We start from the raw sequence: 23,394 nt of genomic DNA, 5'->3' as shown, positions 1-23,394 counted from the left end.
CATCGTTTCCTAAATGTTCTAAACACTCTCCTCAGGCAAAACCTTTTCTTCTATTCTCCACAATCCCACCTTTCCTGTCAATCCTCTTCCTGGGAGAAGGAACGTCCTCTGAACCTCCTCCTTTTATTTCCCTCGTCCAATCTCGCATCGATGCTCTCTCTCTTATCCTTAAACCACTCAAAATAAAATTGGTCACTCACTCCACGGCTGCTTGTGTGCACGGCTGCTGAGTTTGCCCACAAAATGCACACGTTAACACCACTTTACAGTATATCCTATGAAGTGCTTTGAGGCGTCTCAAAGACTTGAAAGGATGGTATATCAAATGCAAGGATTATTATTATTATTATATCAAATGCAAGGATTATTACCTAAAGAATCCTGTTTTGGTTGCTGTTGCAGATATAAATGTGCTCAGACTGCCATCCAGTGGCAGTCATGGAACTGACACGTTTACATTACAGCTCAGTGGTTAGAGCACTCGCTTTGCAAGTGAGACCTGAGTTCAATTCCAGGCAGAGGGCGAAACCTTGGGCAAGTTTCCTTACTCCACACAGAGCCTAATAATAATCCCTCCAAAACCAAAAACAATAATAAATTGGTCATTTTCAATCTATGACTGTCTGTGGGACATTGCTGTGCGCAATTGGCTGCCGCGTTCGCCCACAAATATACAGTCAATTCACTTTACAGCATATTCTGTGAAGAGCTTTGAGACGTCGAGAAGACATGAAAAGTGCTATAAGGATTATTATATTATTATTATTTTAACGTTGGTAAATTTGTTCTCTGCAGGTCTTTTGAGGCTGAACAGAGGGCCGACCGATCTGTCAGATCTCCGCTAACCCACACTTGGCAGACCTCAAATGACCAACTAGTGACTCTCTACTGGAGGAAGGGTGTGTGTGGTATAGATGGGTTCTCCTTTGAGCTTGTAGCGGTCTCAGGAGTCCAGTTCCTGAGCCAGACGGGTCAGCAGTATTCCAGGGCACTGATGCTGATAGCACAGCCAGTCTGGACTTTTGACAGGACTTGGAAGGGCAGACCAGTCAGTCATTGGGGACGAGGACTCTTCTCACTCAGCTCCCTTTAACCCCGCAATAGTAGAATTACGTTTCATCCAGTTCCTGTACACCAGTTGGCTCTAGCTAGAGCCCAGTGAAATTATTTTTACTTTTAATATTTTTTTTGCTCAACTTTTTTTTAAGAATTTCTTGTGATTTCATCCATTAAAATTTTTGTTTTTATTTTGTTTTTTCACATTTGCAGTGGCCGTTTGAGGCATTTTAAACTCTGAAGTACTGATTGACTTTTAAAGATTTTTGCACAGATCCCAGTAATTTTCAACTTCCTTGTGTCCATTTTTAACTTTTGTTGTTGTTTTATTTCATTTTTTTTTTTTCCATTGCTTTTAGTTTTATTTCGGGTCATTTTGCATTTGCAAAAGAAGCTATAGCCTAGGTTATTTATCTTTGTAATAGAAACCATTCAGGGACAGGAACTACTGTAACAATCAGTCGCATTTGCAAAATTCCTTCAGAAAAAACATTGAAAGGCTGTTAGCGTTAATGTGCACACAACCGAAATTCAAATTATGAGTCAGTGTTGTTTGTATTTCCTTTACAACAAATAGAAATTTATGTTCAACGTGGAGCATTTTTTTTAAAAGACCTGTTACTAATTAGATTGATCTAATGCCTTTGTACTTGACAATTCCCAGGCTAGTAGTCATAGCACAGCAGTATTATATTCGAATAGCATTCTGGAGCATTACTGAACATAGATGAGTCTACTCCCTTCTCCACCCAACACAGATGAGATAATCTTTGTACACAACCTGTGCCTCCAACAGGTTTCACTGCTCGTATTCCCTTGCAGAGTCGAACTTTCAGCTTGAAAAACAGAAGGAAGGGTGTTAAGCTGACGCACATAATTATCTCGCGTACAAACAATTTGAAACGCATAGGAATATTGCACACAAAGAATACTTCAAACTATTTAAAATATCTTTACGGAACATTCAGATATGCCATCAATAATTTCCAATTTCTTTTCATTTCCAATCTCATACGTCACCCACAAAATATAGTCAATTTGCTTTGAGATGTCTCGAAGACGTGATGAGGCGCGATATCAAAATCGTCTTGAACCCAGTTGTCTGTTCACCAATTGAAATCATTGCATGCTCAATAAATTCTTCTTCCCAGACACACAGAAAGGTTCTGCACAGGAACCCCTTGTGCCAATACCATTTCTATCTTTTTTTCTCACCCAGCCCTTTTTTTTATTTCAGGTCCTTTCACTAAAGTACTTCCCGTTGACTCAGGAAAAAGGTATTTACCTGCCCTTGAAAGTTTGAAATCTTTTAACGATTCATTTAATCTTTATTAAAGTTTATTAGAAATTATCAGGTGCAGTATTCCAGGATTATTACCTGAAATATTCGATCTGAAAGTAAGAAAGTAGGTATTCAAAATTTATAGGGTTGAGTTAAAAAAATACAAACAAGGAAACAACTCCACATTTGTAAGTTTGTAGCTTTCAGTGTTCACAATGAAGGATATCTGTCAAAGGATAATGACTAAGTCACATCGGGAACAAATGTGCAAATACTTTGTAAAGTAGTTAATAATCTTATATTGAAGCAATATATCGTTTTCATTAGAATTGACACCAGGCATTTCAGATCATAATTCTGGAATACTGGACCGGATTTATAATGAATGCTAATAAAGATTAAATGAATTAAATGCATCAAACTGTGGATAATAGTCGCACTAAAATCCTAGTTGCGTTTGAATAGTGGAGAGCCTCTAATCTTTGCTCTCCAGATTGCTATGAAACCCTTCTTTCCAAAAGAAAATCAGAAATAAATAACTTCATATTGCAACTGGGGAAAAGTAGCAAAATACAAAAAAANGTGTCGTGCTCAACAGATTAAGGTTCTAGAATAGGAAGTGATTACAAGATACTTTAGTCTCAGAAAAGCTACATGACACCGTTCTTTGGGCTGAAACAAGGTCAAGTGAACACAACAAACCGGTTACACTGCCTCTTAAGGTTTTTTTTTTACAAACCAGTGAAGTAAACAGGACAGGCCCGTTAGATCCTAACTTGTATTTATCGTCAGCATTTTCAGATGCTTATTGAACAAATCGGGAGAGGTGATAAGAGGGAACAAAATACATTTAGTTCAATATGATTTAACCTGTGGGTTTTGCTTTAGTGATACCATTCACCACAACAAATTGCTCATCCCACCACCAGTACGTACTTCATCCCATTGTTATAGTTCAAAAACTCTCTTCAGATAGAATAAAGTCCAACATTATTACACTTGTCTGTGGTTCATAAGTTAAGGAGGGCCGTATTGGTGAGATACTGAGTGGCAGTCAGTGCCCGTGAAATCCGACTCTGAACAAATAGAACATGAGACACTGGTTAGGACATAGGTGGAAGGACAGAAAAATTAAACCACTTTTGTTAGGACTTTTAGGAAGAAAGTCATGAAGAACAATTTCAGAGCTGACTTAGTGGTGGCACAAATCAGTTATTGGTATATATGAACTGCTTTGCCCTTTAACAGATCCATTCAGTCTGTAATGTCCCTCAAAGATTTCCCTTTGAACTATCCTCTTAATCAAACGTAAAATTGCTTCTTTAATCAGGACTACCCAAGGTAGCAAAATGAGACGTCACAGCATTAATTCAGAAACTTTATTAAAACATACACGAGATATGAAAAACAAAATTTCTACAATACTGCAACAATTTATGATTAGTTGTGCTTCTTTTGCATTGCTTCACACTAACATTAAATCAAAACCAGTGGAAGCCACTTAAGCCAGACTCTGGTTAACCTTGGGCACTAGTTAATTCGGACAAAATGCCCACCCCCTATGTATGCGCCTTAAGCGGCTTACCTTGTAAAAACATGATCAAAATAGTCAAGAATACATCGGTAAATGTTTCTTGCGTCATTCATCCTTTATGATTCGGACTGCTACATAATTTTGCAAAATAATAAAGCTGATATTTTGGCCAAATAATTTAAGACAACTGACCAATTGTGTTGATCTAGTACCTTGATAATCCCACACCAAGCTTATGAATGCAGGTTCTTATCGATAATCACTTAAAAAAAAAATCATGCTTTCAGGTAGACTGATAAATGGCTTCTGGAGCAACTACCTATTAGGTATATAGTACCACGCACACCGATCAGAGTTACCAATAACTTTAAAAAAAGGTATCAACAAAGCCTCCTGATCCACCACTTGTGGCTGTACACAAAGTAACGTTGAAAAATACACTACATTTGAAGGTACCTTATTAAACATAGCAACATAAAATATGACACTCCCGAAAGCCAATATAAAAATGTTTGTGGTTTACATATTTGAGTAGATAGATCCAGGTCTATGATTGCAGAATAAAAATGGTAGGCATTTTAAGATGGAGACATTTTGCTAAGGCAACAGGCAGGCATTTTTGAAATTCCACTCCAGTATTGGCTAAAGTGCCATTTAACAAGACATTTTAAAGGCTATTAAGAACAATTATGATACAAAACCCAGAAATATCATGACCTTCAAAGGGAGTCAATTTTGATCAGAACTAAAAAAAAAGTACCGGTTTAAAAGATCAATAGCCTAATTACAGAAAACAGGCAAACATGCCACCCAACCTATTCCTTTCCAGTACTCAAGCTATGTAAAAGTATTTGCCATTTATACAATTTTGTTAAACTGGCAGATAACAAACAACAACCAAATGTCTAGTTCTAAGTCACCCGTTTCCCTGTAACATAAAAAAGGAAAATTTGAAATTCAAAGGAGACAAAACGCAAATGTCTTTCAATTCAAAGAGCGGAAAAAAAACCTTTGCCAGCAATTAGCAAGCTTTTGTTTTTGATTTCTGACTACTCTAGTCTTGACAGCTATTGTAAACCAAAAGCATCTTTGTTGAGCCACAGATATAATGCAGTAAAGAGACCCAGTTTAGAGGTAATTTTGATGCGGCCCACATAACCACATAAAAAATCTTCCAGCAAAGACAGTTTCCAGCAAAGATCAGTAACAAATTGATTTGTTTTAGCTGTAATATTTATAGATGTAGGCCAAGTATTCGTGTTTTCAATGGCACTCTTTCGTAAGCACAAGATGAAAAAGATTTTTACAAACTGGAATGCATATAATAAGATTGACAATTATTATCTTTTATAAAGCTGCAAGTAATGCACTTAGAAAATATAGTCCTTTGTAATCTTAAGTGATGGCATGGCATCATGTACATTTTGGTCCAACCGCTGATATTCAACTGTCCTCGAGCAAAGACCATCCTTCCATCGTCTGCTTTGGACTAGGAGAATGTAAATCTGAAAGTAATTAAAAAAGCACTATTATCCAAGGTCGGTAGCATTTTGCTTGCATAGCATTGTGCAAGGGGAAGGGATAACATATACAATTCATATATAAACACCTTTTGTTTTAAGAAACTTTCACATTAAGTTCTTTTGAATTTGTGAGATTTGTTGGAATTTCTGAGTTGGTTGCCGCACACTGTCACTTAAAACTCAGAATGTAGTGCAGAAACGAGTGGGAGTAAAAGGAGTTTGGTCAAAATAGTCAAATAATTTGAAAAATGCAATGCTAAATAACAAAAATATTTCAAGAGTTTATATCACCACCATACAAGCGGTGGCATAAATAGCAATATCTCAAAACGAAATAGAAATTATTTTAACCAATATCGCTCATCAGTGAACAAACCCACCTTTCTTTTGTTGTGGTAGGTGATATAAATGATCGCAACCAGAAAGGCAGCTACAACCAGATAAAAAAAGAAATGACTGTCGTCTTCTTCTGGTGCAGAAATGTATATTGGTGTATCGGGCAGCTCCAGTGAATCCTCTATATCGCTGGTGTCCAGGTCATCCTCGTCATCCTCATCCATCTGGTTTTGATCATAATAATCCACTGGATTACTATCATCCATTCCTTTGTCCAGGTTAGAATCATAGTAAGCCTCGGATTCATCATCCAAACTCACAGGAATCAACTCTTCAGTCATTTCATCTATCTTTGTTGGATCATCATTGGGTGTTACGGGAAGTTCTTCTTCATCGGCATTACCTGCATCGATCATAGACACAGTTGTACTTTCTCTCTCTACTGCAGTGCTTCCTTTCACAGTTGATGCCTTGTCAGCATCTTTTTCTAATGTCATAGGTGTTTCGTTAGCTTTATGATCAACACTCTGCATAGTATTCTTGTTTTTGGTGTTGAGATTCAGTGCTGTAGAAGGCCGTGGAGTGGGTTTAATATTAATGGTAGTAATGACAGTACTGTCAATTACGTGACTTGAAGATGAATTGATTTGCTCGAAAGTATCATTAGTGAGAAGATCGACTGTAGTATTATCTTTCGCATTGTTCGACGTGTGACTTGAAGAAGTCAGGTTCACAACAGTTTCTGTTGAAAAAAGAACAAATAGCAATACAATCAATCATATGAAACACTAATCATCAAATAACACAAAACTTTCACCACTTTAAATGGTTATTTAAAACCATGTCCACTGCTGTGAATGAACTGATTTAACATCAGTTCAAAACCTATGGTATGAATGCGAGTTTGTCAATGCACAACAACAACAAAATTACATTTATAGAGCGCCTTTCACATCAGGAGGACGTCCCAGGGCGCTGAACAGTCAGGTATCGGGGTCCGAGCATGGGGGAGGGGTGGTTTAGGAGTGAGGGAAGGCAGAGAGGTGGAGGGTGACCAAAGGTACGATCGAAGAGAAGGGTCAAGACTGGCCTTGAAGGAGGCAAAGGAGGAAGCGAGGCGCAAGGACCGTAGGATGGAGTTCCAGAGTAGTAATATAATACTACAGAATGTAGTAATAATAATAATTCTTGCATTGATTATAACCCCTTTCAAGTTAGAATTACTGTGAAGTGAAGCAACTGTATTTTGTAGAAGAACGTGGTAACCAAATTGGGAACAGCAATATCCAACAGACATGAAGTGAATTACAGTAAAACTCACATAAGTCGCATTAGTTGGGACCAAACATTTAATATGATTATGAAAAGTAAGTCAAACTTGCACAAGTCATATAATAGTGCAGTAACTCATGTGCAGAAAACATGTACCTTACAATGAATAATAATAATCCTTGCATTTGATACAGCACTTTTCACTTCTTCTCGACATCTCAAAGCGCTTCACAGAATAGACTTAGTGAGTTGACCATATATTTGTGGGCGAATAGCACAGCCAAACAGGTTTCAAGAGAAGAACTGTTTTTATTAAACTATAAATTCTTACAAAAAACAGTTTGAACTAGAGGTAAGAATGCTGAGCCAGTTGAGAAAGGAAGGTTCAGAAAACTTCCTTGGCAACTCCCAAACCAAACCCTGTGACAGATCTTTCAATATCTTTTTAATATATTATAATATATAGAATAATAATCAAATGCAAGGATTACTATTATTATTAATAATAATAACATTAAAAACAAGGGTATTCGCAGTGGGTTTATTTTTAATATAAATTGTTCTTTTTAAGATGTTATTTTGCGAAGGAAAAAGGACAGGAGCTGAAAATATAATGAATGTTCCAATGTCACTGAGCATTGGGGTTTGGTTTCTTGAAACTAAAACACAGTTACAGAAAACCTTCCTTGATTTAAATCAATATACAATGTGATTCAATTTCAAATTATGTAGGTTTAATAAGGCCTCAATTCACAATAGTTGCATGAAGCACACTGCTAGCTTTTCTATTTACTACCTCAGTATTCACAGCATACTGAACTGGCTGTTCATTCACTAATAAATAAAGGTTTCTGGTGCCTCAAGAGCTCTACAGGACTTTTCCAAAAGCAGAAAAAAATCCAGCAAAATTGAGCCATTCTGCTGGAGCTGAATAAGCTCATTCATGTATTGGTAACAAGCCAGTGTTTACTTTAAACTTTCTGAAGAAAATCCTTGTTTATGCAGCACCCACTCACTTGATCCAGACAACTTGAAAGTATCCAAACCTTTCTTAGCAGAAAAGCCTCGCTTAATAGCAAATGTCAATTAATATATTCAACGATTGTGTTCATTTAATGTAACCAAATAAATAGATTAAAAAGCTGTTTAAAAGCTGTAAACCTTTACACTGCAATGTCCCACAAACACCCATGAAGTGGGAGACCAATGATCAAACCTACATTGATATACTGCCATACACATTTGTGAGATTGGGGCAGAATGGCTTAAAGCACACCCGACTGATGGTTGACAGGTCAGGTCAGTTGACTTGAAGCAGGGCACTGTTAGCTGAATGGCCGAGGTGGCAGGGTTGCGAGAGTCACAGAGATAGGGAGTGGCGGGCCATGGAGAGATTTGAACATGTGGACAATGATTTTGAATTTGATTCCCTGGGGGACGGAGAGCTGGTGGAGACGAGCAGAAATGGTGGCAGTAGACTGATGAAGGAGAACGTGGGCTGCGGAGTTCTGAAAGGCCTGAAGATTTGCAGAGAAGGAGCCGGGGAAGCTACTGAACGGGGATTTGGAATAATCGAGTCTGGAAGTGATGAAGAGTGTGAGTGAGGATTTCTGCAGCCAAGGGGAGAGAGAGGTAGTAGCGGAAGTGGCAACGTTACAGAGGCGAAGGAAAACAGCACAATAATTTACTGCGGATCCATACTGGAGAACAATGGATATCACAAAGGATTTAGCAGCCAAAGGCACAAAATGACCTACGGTACTAAATCACAAAGGATTCGACAGCTAGAAGCACAAACTGACCTACAGCACTTTGATGCATGTTCCATTTCCAATTGCAATGGATGTCGCAACTGTTTATGTGCAACAAAACAGCATAAGAAGCCAATCGCAAGAATCTGTTTTTTGGTTGCAGCTTAAAAGTACTCCCAACAAAGTTTTCTCCTGAGAAGCAAAATACTAGTTTGCGCTTTGATTATTACACATCGGCCTCACTCCAGCTTTGTTCAATGCATGCGACTTGGTGCACCTTATGGGTCAAATGAAGCAAGAGCAATTGCAGCAATTCATCTTTCTGTCTAACATAATATAATCACACTCTGCAAACGTTGCACATTGTTTTGTAGCTCAGTGGTTATAGTACTCGCAAGGGAGAGGACCTGGGTTTGATTCCCGGCAGGGCATAAAGGTTGGGCAAGTTTCCTTACTCCACACGCCTCTGTTTACCTAGCAGTAAGTAGGTTCATTGCTTATGTCACCAAGGGAGAAGGAGGAGACTGAAGATAAGAGCCCTAAGGTACATAGCAGTTGACTGTGCGAGAGCAAGAAGCCATTTAAGGAAACAGTGGGTCACATAGGACCGGAACCAGGAGATTCCAGTCCCGTGAGACAGAGAAGTGATCAAGGAGGAAAGAGTGGTCTATTCTGTTTAAAGCAGTAGAAAAGTCAAGGAAGACGGGAGTCACAGGGAGCCCTCGTCACAGAGAGACAAGACAAGAGGGGTTTGAGCAAGGACATGAAGGGAGTGCTCTGAGCGAACTTGGGTAGCAGCAACACTTTGCAGGACTTTAGAAAGGCCAGGTCAGAGATGGGCGAGGAGCTCTCCCTCTCTCCCTGCAAAGGCTTCCCGTGTTTGCCACAAATCCACCTCACAGCTTGATCCTGGACTTTGCAAATGGGTCGGAGGAAGCCTCAACAACAACAAGATTCCATTTATAGAGCGCCTTTCACGTCAGGAGGACGTCCCAAGGCGCTGCACAGTTGGGTCATGACCCGAGCAGGGGGGAAATGGTCAGGGTGAGGGGAGGGAAGGGGGGGAGCGAGGAGCGGGGAAATGGTCAGGGTGAGGGGAGGGAAGGGAGGGAGCGAGGAGGGGGAAGGGAGTCGAGAGGGGAGCTGAAGGCTCGGTCAAAGCCTCAGATAACAAAAGATACGCTTGGAGGCTGTGACCACCTATTGATAGAAATCTGGTACGTTCAGCATCTTATTACAGCCGTTAGAGTCCAGTTTGGAACTTATTCCCACGGAATACTTTCAAATCCTTATTTTTAGAGTCACGGACGACATTTTATTCCGTTTTCGACCTTTAGTTCCCGGGGGGTGGGGTGGAAATGGGACAGTAGCCTGTGGGGTGGAGAAGACTCTTATGGAATTGATTGTGACATAGTGTTGTCCAACGCTAGGAAGTGTACTGATCGCCAGCATCCCGGTTCCACGCTGGCAAAATTATTATATTTATTTTTCTTGTCGAACCTCAGTTCTTTGAAATACGAAACCGCCCCTCCCTTGAGAAACATTCCAAACACCATCCATCCACCCGAGGGATCCGACTCGCAGGGCATTTCATGCAAAAAGGAGTCAGCACAGCGCTGACCTTCCTGATTGATTGATTGATTGATTGATTGACTGATACCCCCTCTTTCTTATTCTCCAACAACCAGCAAACTACATCCCCCCCCACACACCCACCCCCCCCAAACAGTGCTCCCACCCCCACACTGCCCCACTCCTCCCAAACTGCCCCCACAATACCCCCCACACTGCCCCACTCCTCCCAAACTGCCCCCACAATACCCCCCACACTGCCCCACTCCTCCCAAACTGCCCCCACAATACCCCCCAAACTGCCCCCACAATACCCCCCAAACTGCCCCCACAATACCCCCCAAACAGTGCCCCACAATACCCCCCAAACTGCCCCCACAATACCCCCCAAACAGTGCCCCACAATACCTCCCAAACTGCCCCCACAATACCCCCCAAACAGTGCCCCACAATACCCCCCAAACAGTGCCCCACAATACCCCCCAAACAGTGCCCCACAATACCCCCCAAACAGTGCCCCACAATACCCCCCAAACAGTGCCCCACTCCCCCATATTCCCCCTCACACCCCCCACTCCATTCCCCTCAACTACAGCCCTCCCCCCCTCCCCCCCTCACACACGCGCAGAGCTGCGGGGACAGAGCAGACCCGGTGTCCGGCCCCCGCCCCCCTCCCGCCGCCCCGCCCCGCGCGCAGCCGCCGGTACTCACCGTTCGAGGCCCGACAGGCGACCACCGCGACGACGACAGTGAAGCAGAAGCCGCTCCAGGGCCCGACCTCCATCTTCACACCGCGCGAGCTCTGCACTGACGTCACCCGCGTCACGGCTGTTCCTCCTCCTCCTCCTCCCCGCAGCCTTCGGCTGTTCCTCCTCCTCCTCCTCCCGCCTTCGGCTGTTCCTCCTCCTCCCACCTTCGGCTGTTCCTCTTCCCTCCCCCTGGCTGTTCCTCCTCCCGCTGTTCCTTTTCCCTCCCTCCCTCCCTCTGGCTGTTCCTTCTCCCTCCCTCTGGCTGTTCCTCCTCCTCCACCCGCCCCCTCCAGCTGTTCCTTGTCCCTCCCGCCCCCTCCAGCTGTTCCTTGTCCCTCCCGCCCCCTCCAGCTGTTCCTTGTCCCTCCCGCCCCCTCCAGCTGTTCCTCCTCCCTCCTCCCTCCCTCCCCTTATTAAATATGACACATTTCCATATAATCCAGTGTTTCCCAGACTTTATGTTTACAATCCCCCGGAATCGTTTCTCACGGACAGTGTTTGACTCCCGGGCAGGACGTTACCCCCACACCCCTCGGTTTCCCCGGCAGTCAGCGGGGGGGGAGGGGGGGGGGGGACACCCGCTTGTTAAGTCGATTGGCGAGTAATATTTCCGGGGGATAATAATCCCGTCAAAAAATAATAATAATAATAATTTGGTCGCTTCAAACCGCGGCTGTTTGTGTGGGGGGGGGGAACGCCGCTGTGCGCAATCGGCCGCCGCGCTTCGCCCACAAAATACACAGTCCATTTACTTTACAGTATATTCTGTGCGCAATTGGCTGCCGCGTTCGCCCACAAATATACAGTCAGTTCACTTTACAGTGTGTTCTGTGAAGCGCTTTGGGACGTCCTCCCGACGTGAAAAGCGCTATATCAAATGCAAGGATTATTATTATTATTATTATTCTGTGAAGCGCTTTGAGACGTCTCAAAGACGTGATGAGACGCCGTATTGTTACAATCCTTGCATTGGGATATAGATTTGGAAGACAGAGGATGTCAGTGCAAGTGGGAAGTGGATTACTTGTTTATTTACAAGTGTTGGAAAACCTCAGGGCCTTATTCGTTGGCAAGTCGTGTTGAACGGAGTTCGGGGGTTAGATTTACGGATTGATCTGTTTGGGTTTTGTTGAGCATTCTACGTCAGGACCTCTGTCGGCTTGAGTTGATATCTTGTGTTTGGACTTTTAATACATTAATAAATTTGATGCACTTAATTAGTCACACAATTTAAACATGGGATTTCTGTTCGATTCTTTTATGTTTTCTGGAAAGGAAAAACAAACGTATTGCTCGTGCGGTCCACGGACGTTTCTCACAGGTGGCATCCGGCCCTCGACGCCCAAAAGACTGGACCGCCCTGGTCTAGATGGTAGGAATCTAAGAGGAGTGGAGGAGCAAAGAGATCTGGGGATTTAGATCCACAAATCTCGCTAAGAGTAGCGATACAAGTAGATAAGGCTATAAAAGGCCAATGTGGTCTTAGGCTTTAAATCCGGAAGGATAGAATATAAAATGTTGTTGTTGAATTTATACAAAACGTTGGTTAGACCACATTGTGTCCAATTCTGATCTCTAACTCTAGAGTACGGTGGACGTTTACAAGGGTGATACCAGGGCTGGCAGGTTACTGTAAGGATAGACTGCATAGGTTAGGTCTTTTACTTAAAACAAACTAAAGAGATGTTCAAGGGTGACCTGATAGAAGTGTTTAAAATTACCAAAAGGTTTCAATAAGGTGAAGATAAATAGGCTATTTCTACTGGTTGGAGAATCTATAACCAGAGTACGCAAATATAAGTTAGCAACTAGGGGATCGAAGAGAAGTTAAGAGGCACTACTTTGTGAAGATTGTGGAACTCACTGCCTGAAGCAGTAATTGTGTAAATGCATTGGAGGAAGCTGGACCTTCATGAGCGAGAAGGAACTAGGAGTGTACGGGAGGGAGTAAGGAATGGGTGAAGACTCGTGCGGAGTATGAATACCAGTAGACTGGTTGGGCAGTGACTTGTTTCCATGCTGTACATTCTTTATAGATATTTGTCAGTTTTTAAAAATTAGTTATTTTCGGCAGATTTTTTCAGTGTGAAACTGAAAATGAGTAGAACACTCCACAAATTGTTTTTAAGAGATTGAGAAGGTAAAGTAACTAATCCTTTACTCTAGATAAGAAAAACTTGGGATAGGATTGAATATGTGCGTTTTGGACTGACTCCCAGGATTTAACCAAAGCAAGTTTTTTTTTAATTACTGAAGTTCTTTGAAGCCAAATAAAGGTTCACAAATAGAGCCGTCAACTACAGATATGTTTTCCAATACGTTTTCCATCAAATCTGTTTTCTTAGATATTGTGTCACCTACTCTAAAATTATTGTGACAACAACTTGCATTTACATAGCACCCGTCACACAGGGCATCGTCCCAGAATACCCGACAGTGGCGGAGAACAAAGCCGAGCCTGGGGGAGGCGACTGTTGGCACGGCCGAATAGGAAGGTCTTCAGACGCGACCTGAAGATGGGGAAGGAAAGGGCAAGGTGGAGGGAAAGAGGAAGAGTGTTCCAGAGTTTCGGGCCATAGTGGCTAAAAGCGCGGCCACCAACGGTGGAACGGAGGGCGCAAGAGACATGCAGAAGGCCAGAGCCAGTCGAGCGAAGGCAGCGGGTTCTGCGTTGGGGGTAAGCAGGTCAGAGAGGTAAGGAGGTGCCAGGGCGTGTAGGGATTTGAAAACGAGTGTGCGGATCTTGAAGTTGATCCGTTCGGCGACAGGAGCCGGTAGAGCCTGGCTAGAACTGGTGTGATGAAAGTATTGTAAACTTGAATAAGACCACACACACAAGATAAAGTTAAAGTAGTCTCTATTCAGGGTTCTTAAACAGTCAAGTAGATTGCATGATTTCCCTTAACTGCAGGCCCAAAAACCTGGAAGACAATATTTATTTTAAGCTAAGAACTGCACAACAGGGAACATTTAAGAAAAATGGTACACTAACTTTCTTTTGTTTTATTTTCCATTTTACTTCCTATTAAATCCAACCATCACAGATACTAGCGTGAAACATACAGATCCCTCCATATGGCTATCGCATTTAGCTTTTCAGATGGTGCAGGGAACAGGGACCACAAATTCACAAATAGTAATGGAGTGTGTAGGTTTCTCTCACGCCACATACAACCAGTCTTCACCAGAAATAAACAAGACATGTACAGGTGAATTTCAAGGGTCTAAGAAGTACAATAAATAGCCATAATGACTTTTTTTTAAGATAAAAGGGACAATATCTGGAGAACACAATCAATTGTACAATAGTGTTTGGACACACGGCTGAACAGAAAAGTGAACACTGGATTTTGCAGGTAGCTACACTGGAAAATATTTGGGAGCTGCTGATTGTCGGGTTTCTCCACCCACAAATTAGGCTTCGAATTCCAATCCCAGACCGAGTTTATGACCGCCAGCATTAATATTCTTGCCATCCAGCAGTGATGACAGAGTTAATTTAATACCTGGGAAGAAAGAATGAAAGTAGCATATTACTGATTGCATACATCTTTGATACTCAAATTCCACCGCCCACAGACTATTTAGTTGATACTATTTAAGTGGGTCTGCATTCAAAAAAAGGTCATTAGAAGCCCCTTTAGTAGAAGAAAAATCGAGAGATAAAATGACATTTCAGAAAACAAACCCACAGAAGTGCTTTCAATTTATGGAACAGGCTCCCTGGGGAGACCGTGGAAGCAGAAAATGTCATTTGTTTCGAGAACAAATTAATAGATTTCTTAGAAAATAATATCTCGGGATACAGTATAGTTTGGGACATGACATGTCAAAGCGACTGCTAAAATGTTGGAAGGCAAACTAAATGGAACTTGGTCTTATTTTGCCAGCAAGTTCTTATGTTCTTAATTAACAAAATCTGCAGGCTTATTTTTCATAATCAATATATTCTGGTGTGAAATGAACCAGTTACTTTTTTTCCATGATACATTATGCTTGCTGAGAATCAAACTCGACTTACCTGGTTTCAGCACCTGAGTGTAGCCAAGCCCAATCAGACTTGAATTGTTCACTTTAACCTGATGAATGAAAGCAATAATCTCTTTAAAAAATGTACCAAAATGTCCAATTGCGTATTTTAGAACATTAACTTAAACGTGCGTCATCTTTTACAGACAGTCTTATAATGGGGTCATTGGGACCTCAAAATGAGACCACGTATCATTACTCGACAAATGAAAGTATGATCACTCGTCATCAATTCTGGGGTGTTGGGGTTGCTGCTGACAGTACAGAGCACCTGCCACTGTGTGCAGCAAGTTGGCCAGTGAGCAACAACTCCTCCCTCAAGCACTGTGAGCAGTTGTTGGGATCTCAGGGATGTGTATAATTCCTTCAAAAAAATAATAATTTGCTCACTCAATCCACGACTGTTTGTGGGATGCTGCTGTGTTCAACTAACTGCCATGTTTGGCCAACAAAATATACAATCAATTCACTTTATATTTTGTGAAGTGCTTCGAGACGTCTCGAAGACATGATAAGGCGCTATATCAAATGCAAGAATTATTATTATCTATTGTGCTGCTGTTTTATAACGAAATGCAATATGCTATTACAAGGGTATACTGGAATTATTTCTATGAGGGATTGGTAATAGATTAAAGGGGGAGGAATTAAAGCAAACATGTACTCACTGAGAAAGATGCATCGTCATCAATCTGGTATTTGGCTGCAATACCAAACCGAGTGTTGCTATTCCCAGCTGTCCAAGCTAAATTGACAGCAGTTTCAAGATTATCACTGACTTTCTGATAAACAGAACCTCCAAACTCTGTACCATCATTCCTGCAGTGGAGAAACATACACATCATGAAGAAGACATTAAAAATGTCATAATTTCAAACAACTACAACCACTATACAAGGAGAGGGGATTCATGATTAATCCAATCCATATTTAAATTATACATGTCGCAATTAATGTTTTCCTCTTTAGGTTTGCCTCATTCTACAGACTTCCCTTTCACCATTTGGTGAAAGACATTGATTTATCACAAATATTTAATGCGCATGTCTGATGAATCTAGAATCTGTTTCCCTAGTATTTACCCGACAGAATTTCTTTTCAAATCTAGCAATGCGCCTGTGGGATACGTACACGTTTGTGTGGAGCTGGAACTCATCAGTCTTGTAACCAACAGCAAAGTTACTCTGAGAGACCCTGGATTTTGAAACTTCGTATGTCATTTGATATCCTGCTAGCCACCCATCATAACCAAACACCATAGCTCCACGGATGGCAGTCCCAGTGATATCGAAGTCCATGTCACACCCCATGTTGACGTGTTCCCTTTTGTAGGCAGTTTTGATTTTCCCATTTTTCTTTCTGCGTTACGAAAATAATGAAACAGTAAAACGACAAAATTACAGATCAGTTCAGTTCGCAAAGTGTCACCACCTTATTATTTTAAGTTTAAATGACATAAGTTTGCTTAATAATTTAGCTGTTATTCAATGAGTAGCTGAGCCATATATGCTGGGAAAGTCTATGCTGAGTTAGCTTATCTCAGCAGGGGAAGCAGCAGAATTATTGCTTAGGTGGCGAGTTCCAATTTCAGTCATTGTGAGGAGATCCACAGCAGCTATTCCTGACTAGAAGAGAAAAATTAAAGAGTTACTTTTGATCATTTTGTGTGCCTCTTAGCTACTGAATGTACAGTAATATCGGGAAATCCTTGGCGCACATTGACTACTGATGAGTTTAGTCAGGGATAATAGGGATAATACGCAATGCAATTTTATTAAAAAAATGAATCCACCAGGTCTACAAAATCAATTCCATTGATAAAATGCAAAGTTATTTCAAAGATAAGATAAAACTAATCTGCTCTTTTATCTTAGCCATTTCTAGAGCTGTTCTTACTTACCCAGTGTTAGGTGAAAACGATGAATCAAATGTTATCTTCAACCCTTTCGTAAGCTAAATAAGGGGAAAAAAAGTCTGTTCACATTAATGCTCAAAAAGGCCAAGCGATTTTACTATCTGGTATTTTGTCTCAGTTACCTGATCTTCGATAGAAACTTCAGTTCCCAAAGTATTTTCTGTGTTCCATTTCTCTGTGAATGTCAATCCATATTCTGGCCGTTTATACTTTGTTTCCAGAGTGCCGGTAACTTTGCTAGTGTCTGTGTTGGCTGAACCAGCGCTTACGAATTCCTACAACAAAGAAATACAGTTAATATGCAGCAAGCAACAGAGAAAATGGAATTTATATTTATCTGTGTGGTTCATTGGCAGGATTAACTAGCTGTCTAGATACTCAAATTAGCTTGTATTTTGCAGCTAGTGTAAAATAACAAGAATCTCTTTTTAAGCAATATCTGTAAGCTAAAGGGACCTGTAATTTCAAAGCACCGGCATAGATAATAATCCTTGCATTTTGATGTAGCGCTTTTCACGTCAGGAGGACGTCCCAAAACGCTTCACAGAACACACTGTAAAGTGAATTGACTGTATATTTGTGGGCGAACGCAGCAGCCAATTGCGCACAGCAATGTTCCACAAACAGTCGTAGATTGAAAATGACCAATTTATTATTGTTTTTGGTTTTGGAGGATTATTAGGCTGTGTGTGGAGTAAGGAAACTTGCCCAAGGTTTCGCCCTCTGCCTGGATTGAACTCAGGTCTCTCACTTGCAAAGCGAGTGCTCTAACCACTGAGCTACAGGACTCCAGGTACAGTCAAACAAGGACACAACAATAAAAAAAAGTTATTCTATCAACCAAGCACTCGATTCTACATTTTCCTAACGTGACAATATTTTCTTGCTTCACTTCATTCCTAATCATTTTTATTTGTAACGCCCTTTGAGATGTTTATTTTACTTGTAGGGCACTATATAAAGGAGAGTTGTTGTTTCACGTGCATAACAATTAGCAAAAGTATTAGTTTGATCTTGTATTTCAATAATTACAAATTTATATCTTCGATAATTCCAGTAACTAAAAATGCTAACTATTCTCTCTTTTGTTTGGATCTCATTTAGCAAGTTTCTTTCTTCAATGGAATCAAAAATATTCCTGAGAATTACAAATATTCAATTATACAAGTATTCCAGCTTGAAATGGTTTGTCAAGTCTGCAGTTATTAACAGTATGTGGTAGGCATTTAGTCATGTGGCATCTTTATTCAAATTATCAAAAGGTCTTTTCAAACACTTAGTCACAATGTGCACCCATTCAATGGATGGACAAAGAGTAAATATAGTAGAATACAAGGTGAACACCCTCAATGTACTGAATGCACAATTACGGCAAATTAATGAAGGCATTGTGTAGGTTAATGGTTATCCAGCATTAGATGTGTAAGGAAACAGAGTTGACAGAATGGAATAAAAAAAGTTATTGGTTGCATTTCTTACTCCAGTACTCACCAGTCCATTTTGTGACTTAGTTTTCAAGTCAATCTTTATTAAGCCAAATCCTATTAAAAGATTAAAGACAGATTTGTCATACTTGGTTTCACAAATGAAATGCATCTTATTTTCTAATGGTCAATATTATTTTTGTTACACGTGCACAGTTCATTTATCCCATATTAAAATTACTTTGAAACTTTCAATGGCAGAGAGGAATTTTTGCATGAAACATCCATAACCTTAATATCTCAAATTACTGTATTTTTGTAAAATAACTTTTCCATTACCTTAAAGTATATACACATCAATACTAGTTTGTAGGAATATAATTTACACTTGTTAATCCACAACAAAACTGGACGTTTTCTCGTTTCTCTCCTTTCCCCCTAAATACTCACTGCTAAATACAAACAAATCTGGTAAAGTCCCTAAAAACTTAGTAATGGCAAACGCAAAACTGTAATCAATGCAGTGCACCAACGAACACTCATCCTTCACACAGCCTTCATAAACACAAAATCAGACAAAATATAAAGTTTTTTCTCATTAATAGCTAGGTGCCTTGATGACAATTCAATAAACAGCAATCCAGAATCTGACTGTCAAACATATTCAAACCATAATTTTAGGTTTGGCAGTCTGCCTTTAAGATGCTGAGATGCTAAGCCGAAGGGCACTATATAAATCCAATTATTATGGTTGAGTCAGAAGGGTGTGGATTCAAGTTGGAATTTTGAACTCGTAGTCGAGTGTACACCAAAACATTGCTCGGGGAGCGTGGGATTGTCAGTATTGCCTTTTTTGAGACACCACACCTGCATGTTCAGGTGTGTTAAAGATTCCATCGTAATATTCGAAAAGAGAAGAATTTCTTCCAGGATCCTCGTCAACAATCCATCAGATAATAAACTGGTCATTCACTTATGGTTGTTTGAGGGATATAACTGTGCCCTAATTAGCTGCCATATTTGCCTACAAATACAGACATTACACTTTACAGAAAACTTTGTAAGTACTTTGAGATGTTTCAACATCATAAGGTCTGACATCAAATACAAGCATTATTATTTTTGATTATTTATTGAATAGTTAGTCCTTTCTTTTTCTTACCATAGCCTTTGGTGAAGACGTCTTTCGCTGATTTTCCAAGATCTGCATATGCTGGTGGAATTGCCATTATCCCTGGCTTTAAAAGAGCACAAATCGTCAGGATCATTCTAATAATCAATTAATTACAATGGCTTTAAATAAACACTGAAATTGCTAATTTTTCGACAGGCATTTGATATCGTCACTGACCACAACTATTACTCAGATGAACAGAGAGTACATTTAACTCTTTTACAAGGAAACAGTAAAAGGCAAAGGAGACACCCACAACACACAAGGTTCAAGGCTGAGGAGAACTGCAACATTTTGCAAGCTCCCAGTTCCACTCCCAGCAAGGCACTTTTTCATAAGCTGTATAATAGGCTTGTTTAAAAGAAAGTGTACAGTATGAATCGCAAAAAATCCTGAGCCAGGTGTGTCTGCAGTACTCCCACGCATTATTGATGACAGCCCAGCCAGCTTGGCTTATCGGTAGGACTTGGAGGAAACTATGCGGTTTTAGCTGACCCAACCCCAGCAACATCCCAACATACACTCGGGTAGTCTTGGCTCTTATCAGCCTGAGCCTAATACTGTCTGGAATTAGGTAAGCACGATGCTTTCCTTCAGGGAGAGTGCACATTCCATTACACAGGAATTTCATTTATAGGTGGGAGCATGGAATTCAGTTTGGTTTGGATACTCTTAAGCATGGCAGAAACCACCACCACCACCCCCCACCCACCCAAAAAAATAGAAATAAATTGGGCATTCACTTCATGGCTGTTTGTGGGACATAGCTGTGCACAAATTAGCTGCGGTGTTCGTCTACAAATATAAAGTCACTACACTTGAGAAGATGCAAACAAAACACACAGACAACTCCAAATCCTGCCATAATTGATTTGAATTGGAATTGGATAACAATCAGAAACAGTAACCATAACTGATTTCTCGTCCCATCCCATTTGTCCTAGAACCACTAAGGGCAATCACTGCATTCCTAGTGCCACCTTGGCTGAGATCAGATAATTCAATACAAACCAGCCATTTAGCCCTAGAACTTCCGGGCTTATATTCCTCCACCTTACCATCAGGTTACTCCACAGCTTACATTTTTTTTAAAGTCAGAATAACAGATAAAGTGTTCTTTTCAAATGTGCTCTCTTTAGTTCCTGGAATACAACCGTTGCTTCAGCATAGAAACATGTAGCAAAGCAAAATAAGTAATCAGCTTCTAATGCTTTTTTTTCCCCCCCCATACACGGTCATTGAACAATTAAGTTTCCTTGGCAGTTCGAAATCCCAAACTACAACAGCAACGTCAGAAGCAATAAATCTCATGAGCATGAATGACCACATACTGTACGGTTCATCTCGCTGAAATACAAGTGTAGCTCTTTGCTTGTTAGTTTTTCTTAATATTTCTCAATTAAGTTAAGCCACGTTTAAGCAGAATTACACAGAAAAATATTTTAGAATCAAACCATTTATAAAATGTTTTTTTTTTTGTCTTCATTCTAAACCTGATCCTCCATGAACACTGTTGTAAGACTACTTCCTGAAGTTTCCACAGACATTGTAGAAATCAGGCCACTCCTTCATTGGGGGTAAAGGTCCTACAATGAAACAGAAAAGCAATCCACAGCCAGTTTTTCAATTAATCTGTCAAATCAGCATGTCTAAATTGCTAAAACTTGGACTCAAGGAAATGCCCAAATCTGAATTGCGAGATTAGACAAGAACTCAGCATTCAACCCCGTCTTCCAACACACACTCTGGGATTCCTAAACTTTGGTTCTCGCCAATTTACACCTAATACTCTCTGGAATTAGGTGCATTTTGTGTCCCTACAAGTATACATTCCAGACAGGGCGAAACCTTGGGCAAGTTTCCTTACTCCACACAGAGCCTAATAATAATCCCTCCAAAACAAAACAATAATAAATTGGTCATTTTCAATCCACGACTGTTTGTGGGACATTGCTGTGCGCAATTGGCTGCCGCGTTCGCCCACAAATATGCAGTCAATTCACTTTACAGTATATTCTGTGAAGCGCTTTGGGACGTCTGGAAGACGTGAAAAGCGCTATATCAAATGCAAGGATTATTATTATTATTACAGGGTGTTACAATAATCCTTGCATTTGAATACAGCACCTCATCACGTCTTCTAGACATTTCAAAGCACTTCACAGAATATACTGTCAAGTGAATTGACTATGTTTTATGAGTGTACATTCCATCCCAGATACAGGTAAATTACCATATTATGTGGAATCCTCAATCTGATTAGAATACTCTTAAGCATGGTGATGGGTTTCCTCATGCATTAGCCAGACAGCTGACCAAAGAAAACAGACAACTTTTGGGAACAAAGCTGAAAGCAATAGCACGAAGAGACTTCTAATGGCCAGAAAAGAGTAATGCCAAGGTTGTAATCTGCACTTTGTGTTTGAACATCAGATTTCACAAGTATCCAACCACACAACTTCAAACAGATTAATTTGAGAGGAAAAATGACTGGTGAGACATTCTTCTGACGTATAAATGCAATTTGTTATTTGGCTTGATGGTCTGATTATATGTACTGGGCATTTAATTCGCTTAGAATACTGGTTTAAATCTACAGAAGATTTGGAAGCAGTGGAACATGGAACAGCACCATTCTACAATCAGTACCGTATATCATAATTATTATCCAGAGATTCTAATTAATAATTATTCATCTTTCAGCAGGTAATAACTGGTTAACTCCTTCAGGTGTTGTCAGGTTAATGGGATCCCAATAATAAAATAACAGGGATTTTTAATACCAGTTTTGAATTCATTTGTCATAAATACACATTAAGTTGAGTTTTTTTTAAAAAAGCAATTCTTTCTTGTGGATATCTGAACTACCAGTTGGGTGAAGAATCAGCAGTTGCCTTGCCGTATGATGGGGTGGAATATAATATAGTTCGGACATTAATTTTGAACAATGTTCCCCATTTCACAGAACAGAATTATGCTGCAGTCAATTCTGAGAGAATTGGATGTGTAATATGATGGAATGTCAAATTTTCTGTGAAAAAATAACTACAATGATGAAACATGGTACTGGTATGCAGTGTAAGTATCTTACACTGTTTTTATCATTAAAATTACACATGAAATAGTTCGCTCTAATTAATTAGGAATGAAAATTCAAATATGCTCTCGTCCAAAATTCTGCCCAGTGGGGATTTTATTGTCTTTGATTTTGAATCCAAAGTTTAACATTTACACAAAGCATTTATGAACCTTTAAAACATTTTGTATTGATATTCCCAGCTAACAGAATTTTAATCAGAATAAAAAACATGTCCCCTCTGGGCAAAATTTCAGATAATGGTACATTTGAATGTAGATTCCAATATGATTAATCAGTAAAATATAAAAAGTAGTCTTTCATAAGGGATTTCCTCAACTACTCCAGAATAAAACTTGTGAATTTATCTAGATGTAAGCAGTTTTTAATCAATCAACAACAACAACTTGAATTTATATAGTGTCCTTCACACAGGATAGCATTCCAGAGTCTATTATTAAAATTTTCATGGAATTGTATCTTAAAAGATTATATTTCTGACCCAACCTACAATATTACACCTTATGAAAGCTCGTAGCTGAATGTTTCCCAGAACCTGCTTTCAGACCCTGTATATTGTAGATTGCTTCAATGCAGTACTAATAACAACTGTGCACAACTTGGTGAAATCGCTTCACCTCTCGATTTTTCCAACCTGCTTACACCCCACTCCTCTACCCTCCCACTTTGCACCAGCCTCC

The 23,394-nt window shown here is 40.1% G+C and overlaps 2 protein-coding genes across 2 annotated transcripts in view; both read right to left on the bottom strand.

Moving 5' to 3' along the window:
* Nucleotides 1–3,703: 3,703 nt before the first annotated feature.
* Nucleotides 3,704–11,206, bottom strand: LOC103183745 (keratinocyte-associated transmembrane protein 2-like). The gene is made up of 3 exons (XM_042340145.1): nt 11,038–11,206; nt 5,776–6,473; nt 3,704–5,377 (listed from the first exon to the last, which is right to left on the bottom strand). Exons 1-3 carry the CDS (start codon nt 11,108–11,110, stop codon nt 5,243–5,245), a joined length of 906 nt encoding a protein of 301 aa, XP_042196079.1. The 5' UTR covers nt 11,111–11,206; the 3' UTR covers nt 3,704–5,242.
* A 2,879-nt stretch (nt 11,207–14,085) lies between these two features.
* The window catches only part of vdac1 (voltage-dependent anion channel 1), a 12,044-nt gene continuing 2,735 nt past the window's right edge, over nt 14,086–23,394 (bottom strand). The window contains 8 exon segments of the mRNA NM_001292321.1: nt 14,086–14,581; nt 15,097–15,154; nt 15,773–15,923; nt 16,236–16,463; nt 17,005–17,057; nt 17,142–17,294; nt 18,511–18,560; nt 19,606–19,681. Coding sequence (NP_001279250.1) covers nt 14,490–14,581; nt 15,097–15,154; nt 15,773–15,923; nt 16,236–16,463; nt 17,005–17,057; nt 17,142–17,294; nt 18,511–18,560; nt 19,606–19,672 — 852 coding nt within the window. The 5' untranslated portion in view covers nt 19,673–19,681 and the 3' untranslated portion in view covers nt 14,086–14,489.

The sequence above is a fragment of the Callorhinchus milii genome, unplaced genomic scaffold (assembly GCF_018977255.1).
Source record: "Callorhinchus milii isolate IMCB2004 unplaced genomic scaffold, IMCB_Cmil_1.0 Scaffold13, whole genome shotgun sequence".
NCBI classification, from domain to species: Eukaryota; Metazoa; Chordata; class Chondrichthyes; order Chimaeriformes; family Callorhinchidae; genus Callorhinchus; species Callorhinchus milii.
This window is presented reverse-complemented; position numbering and strand designations above follow the sequence as displayed.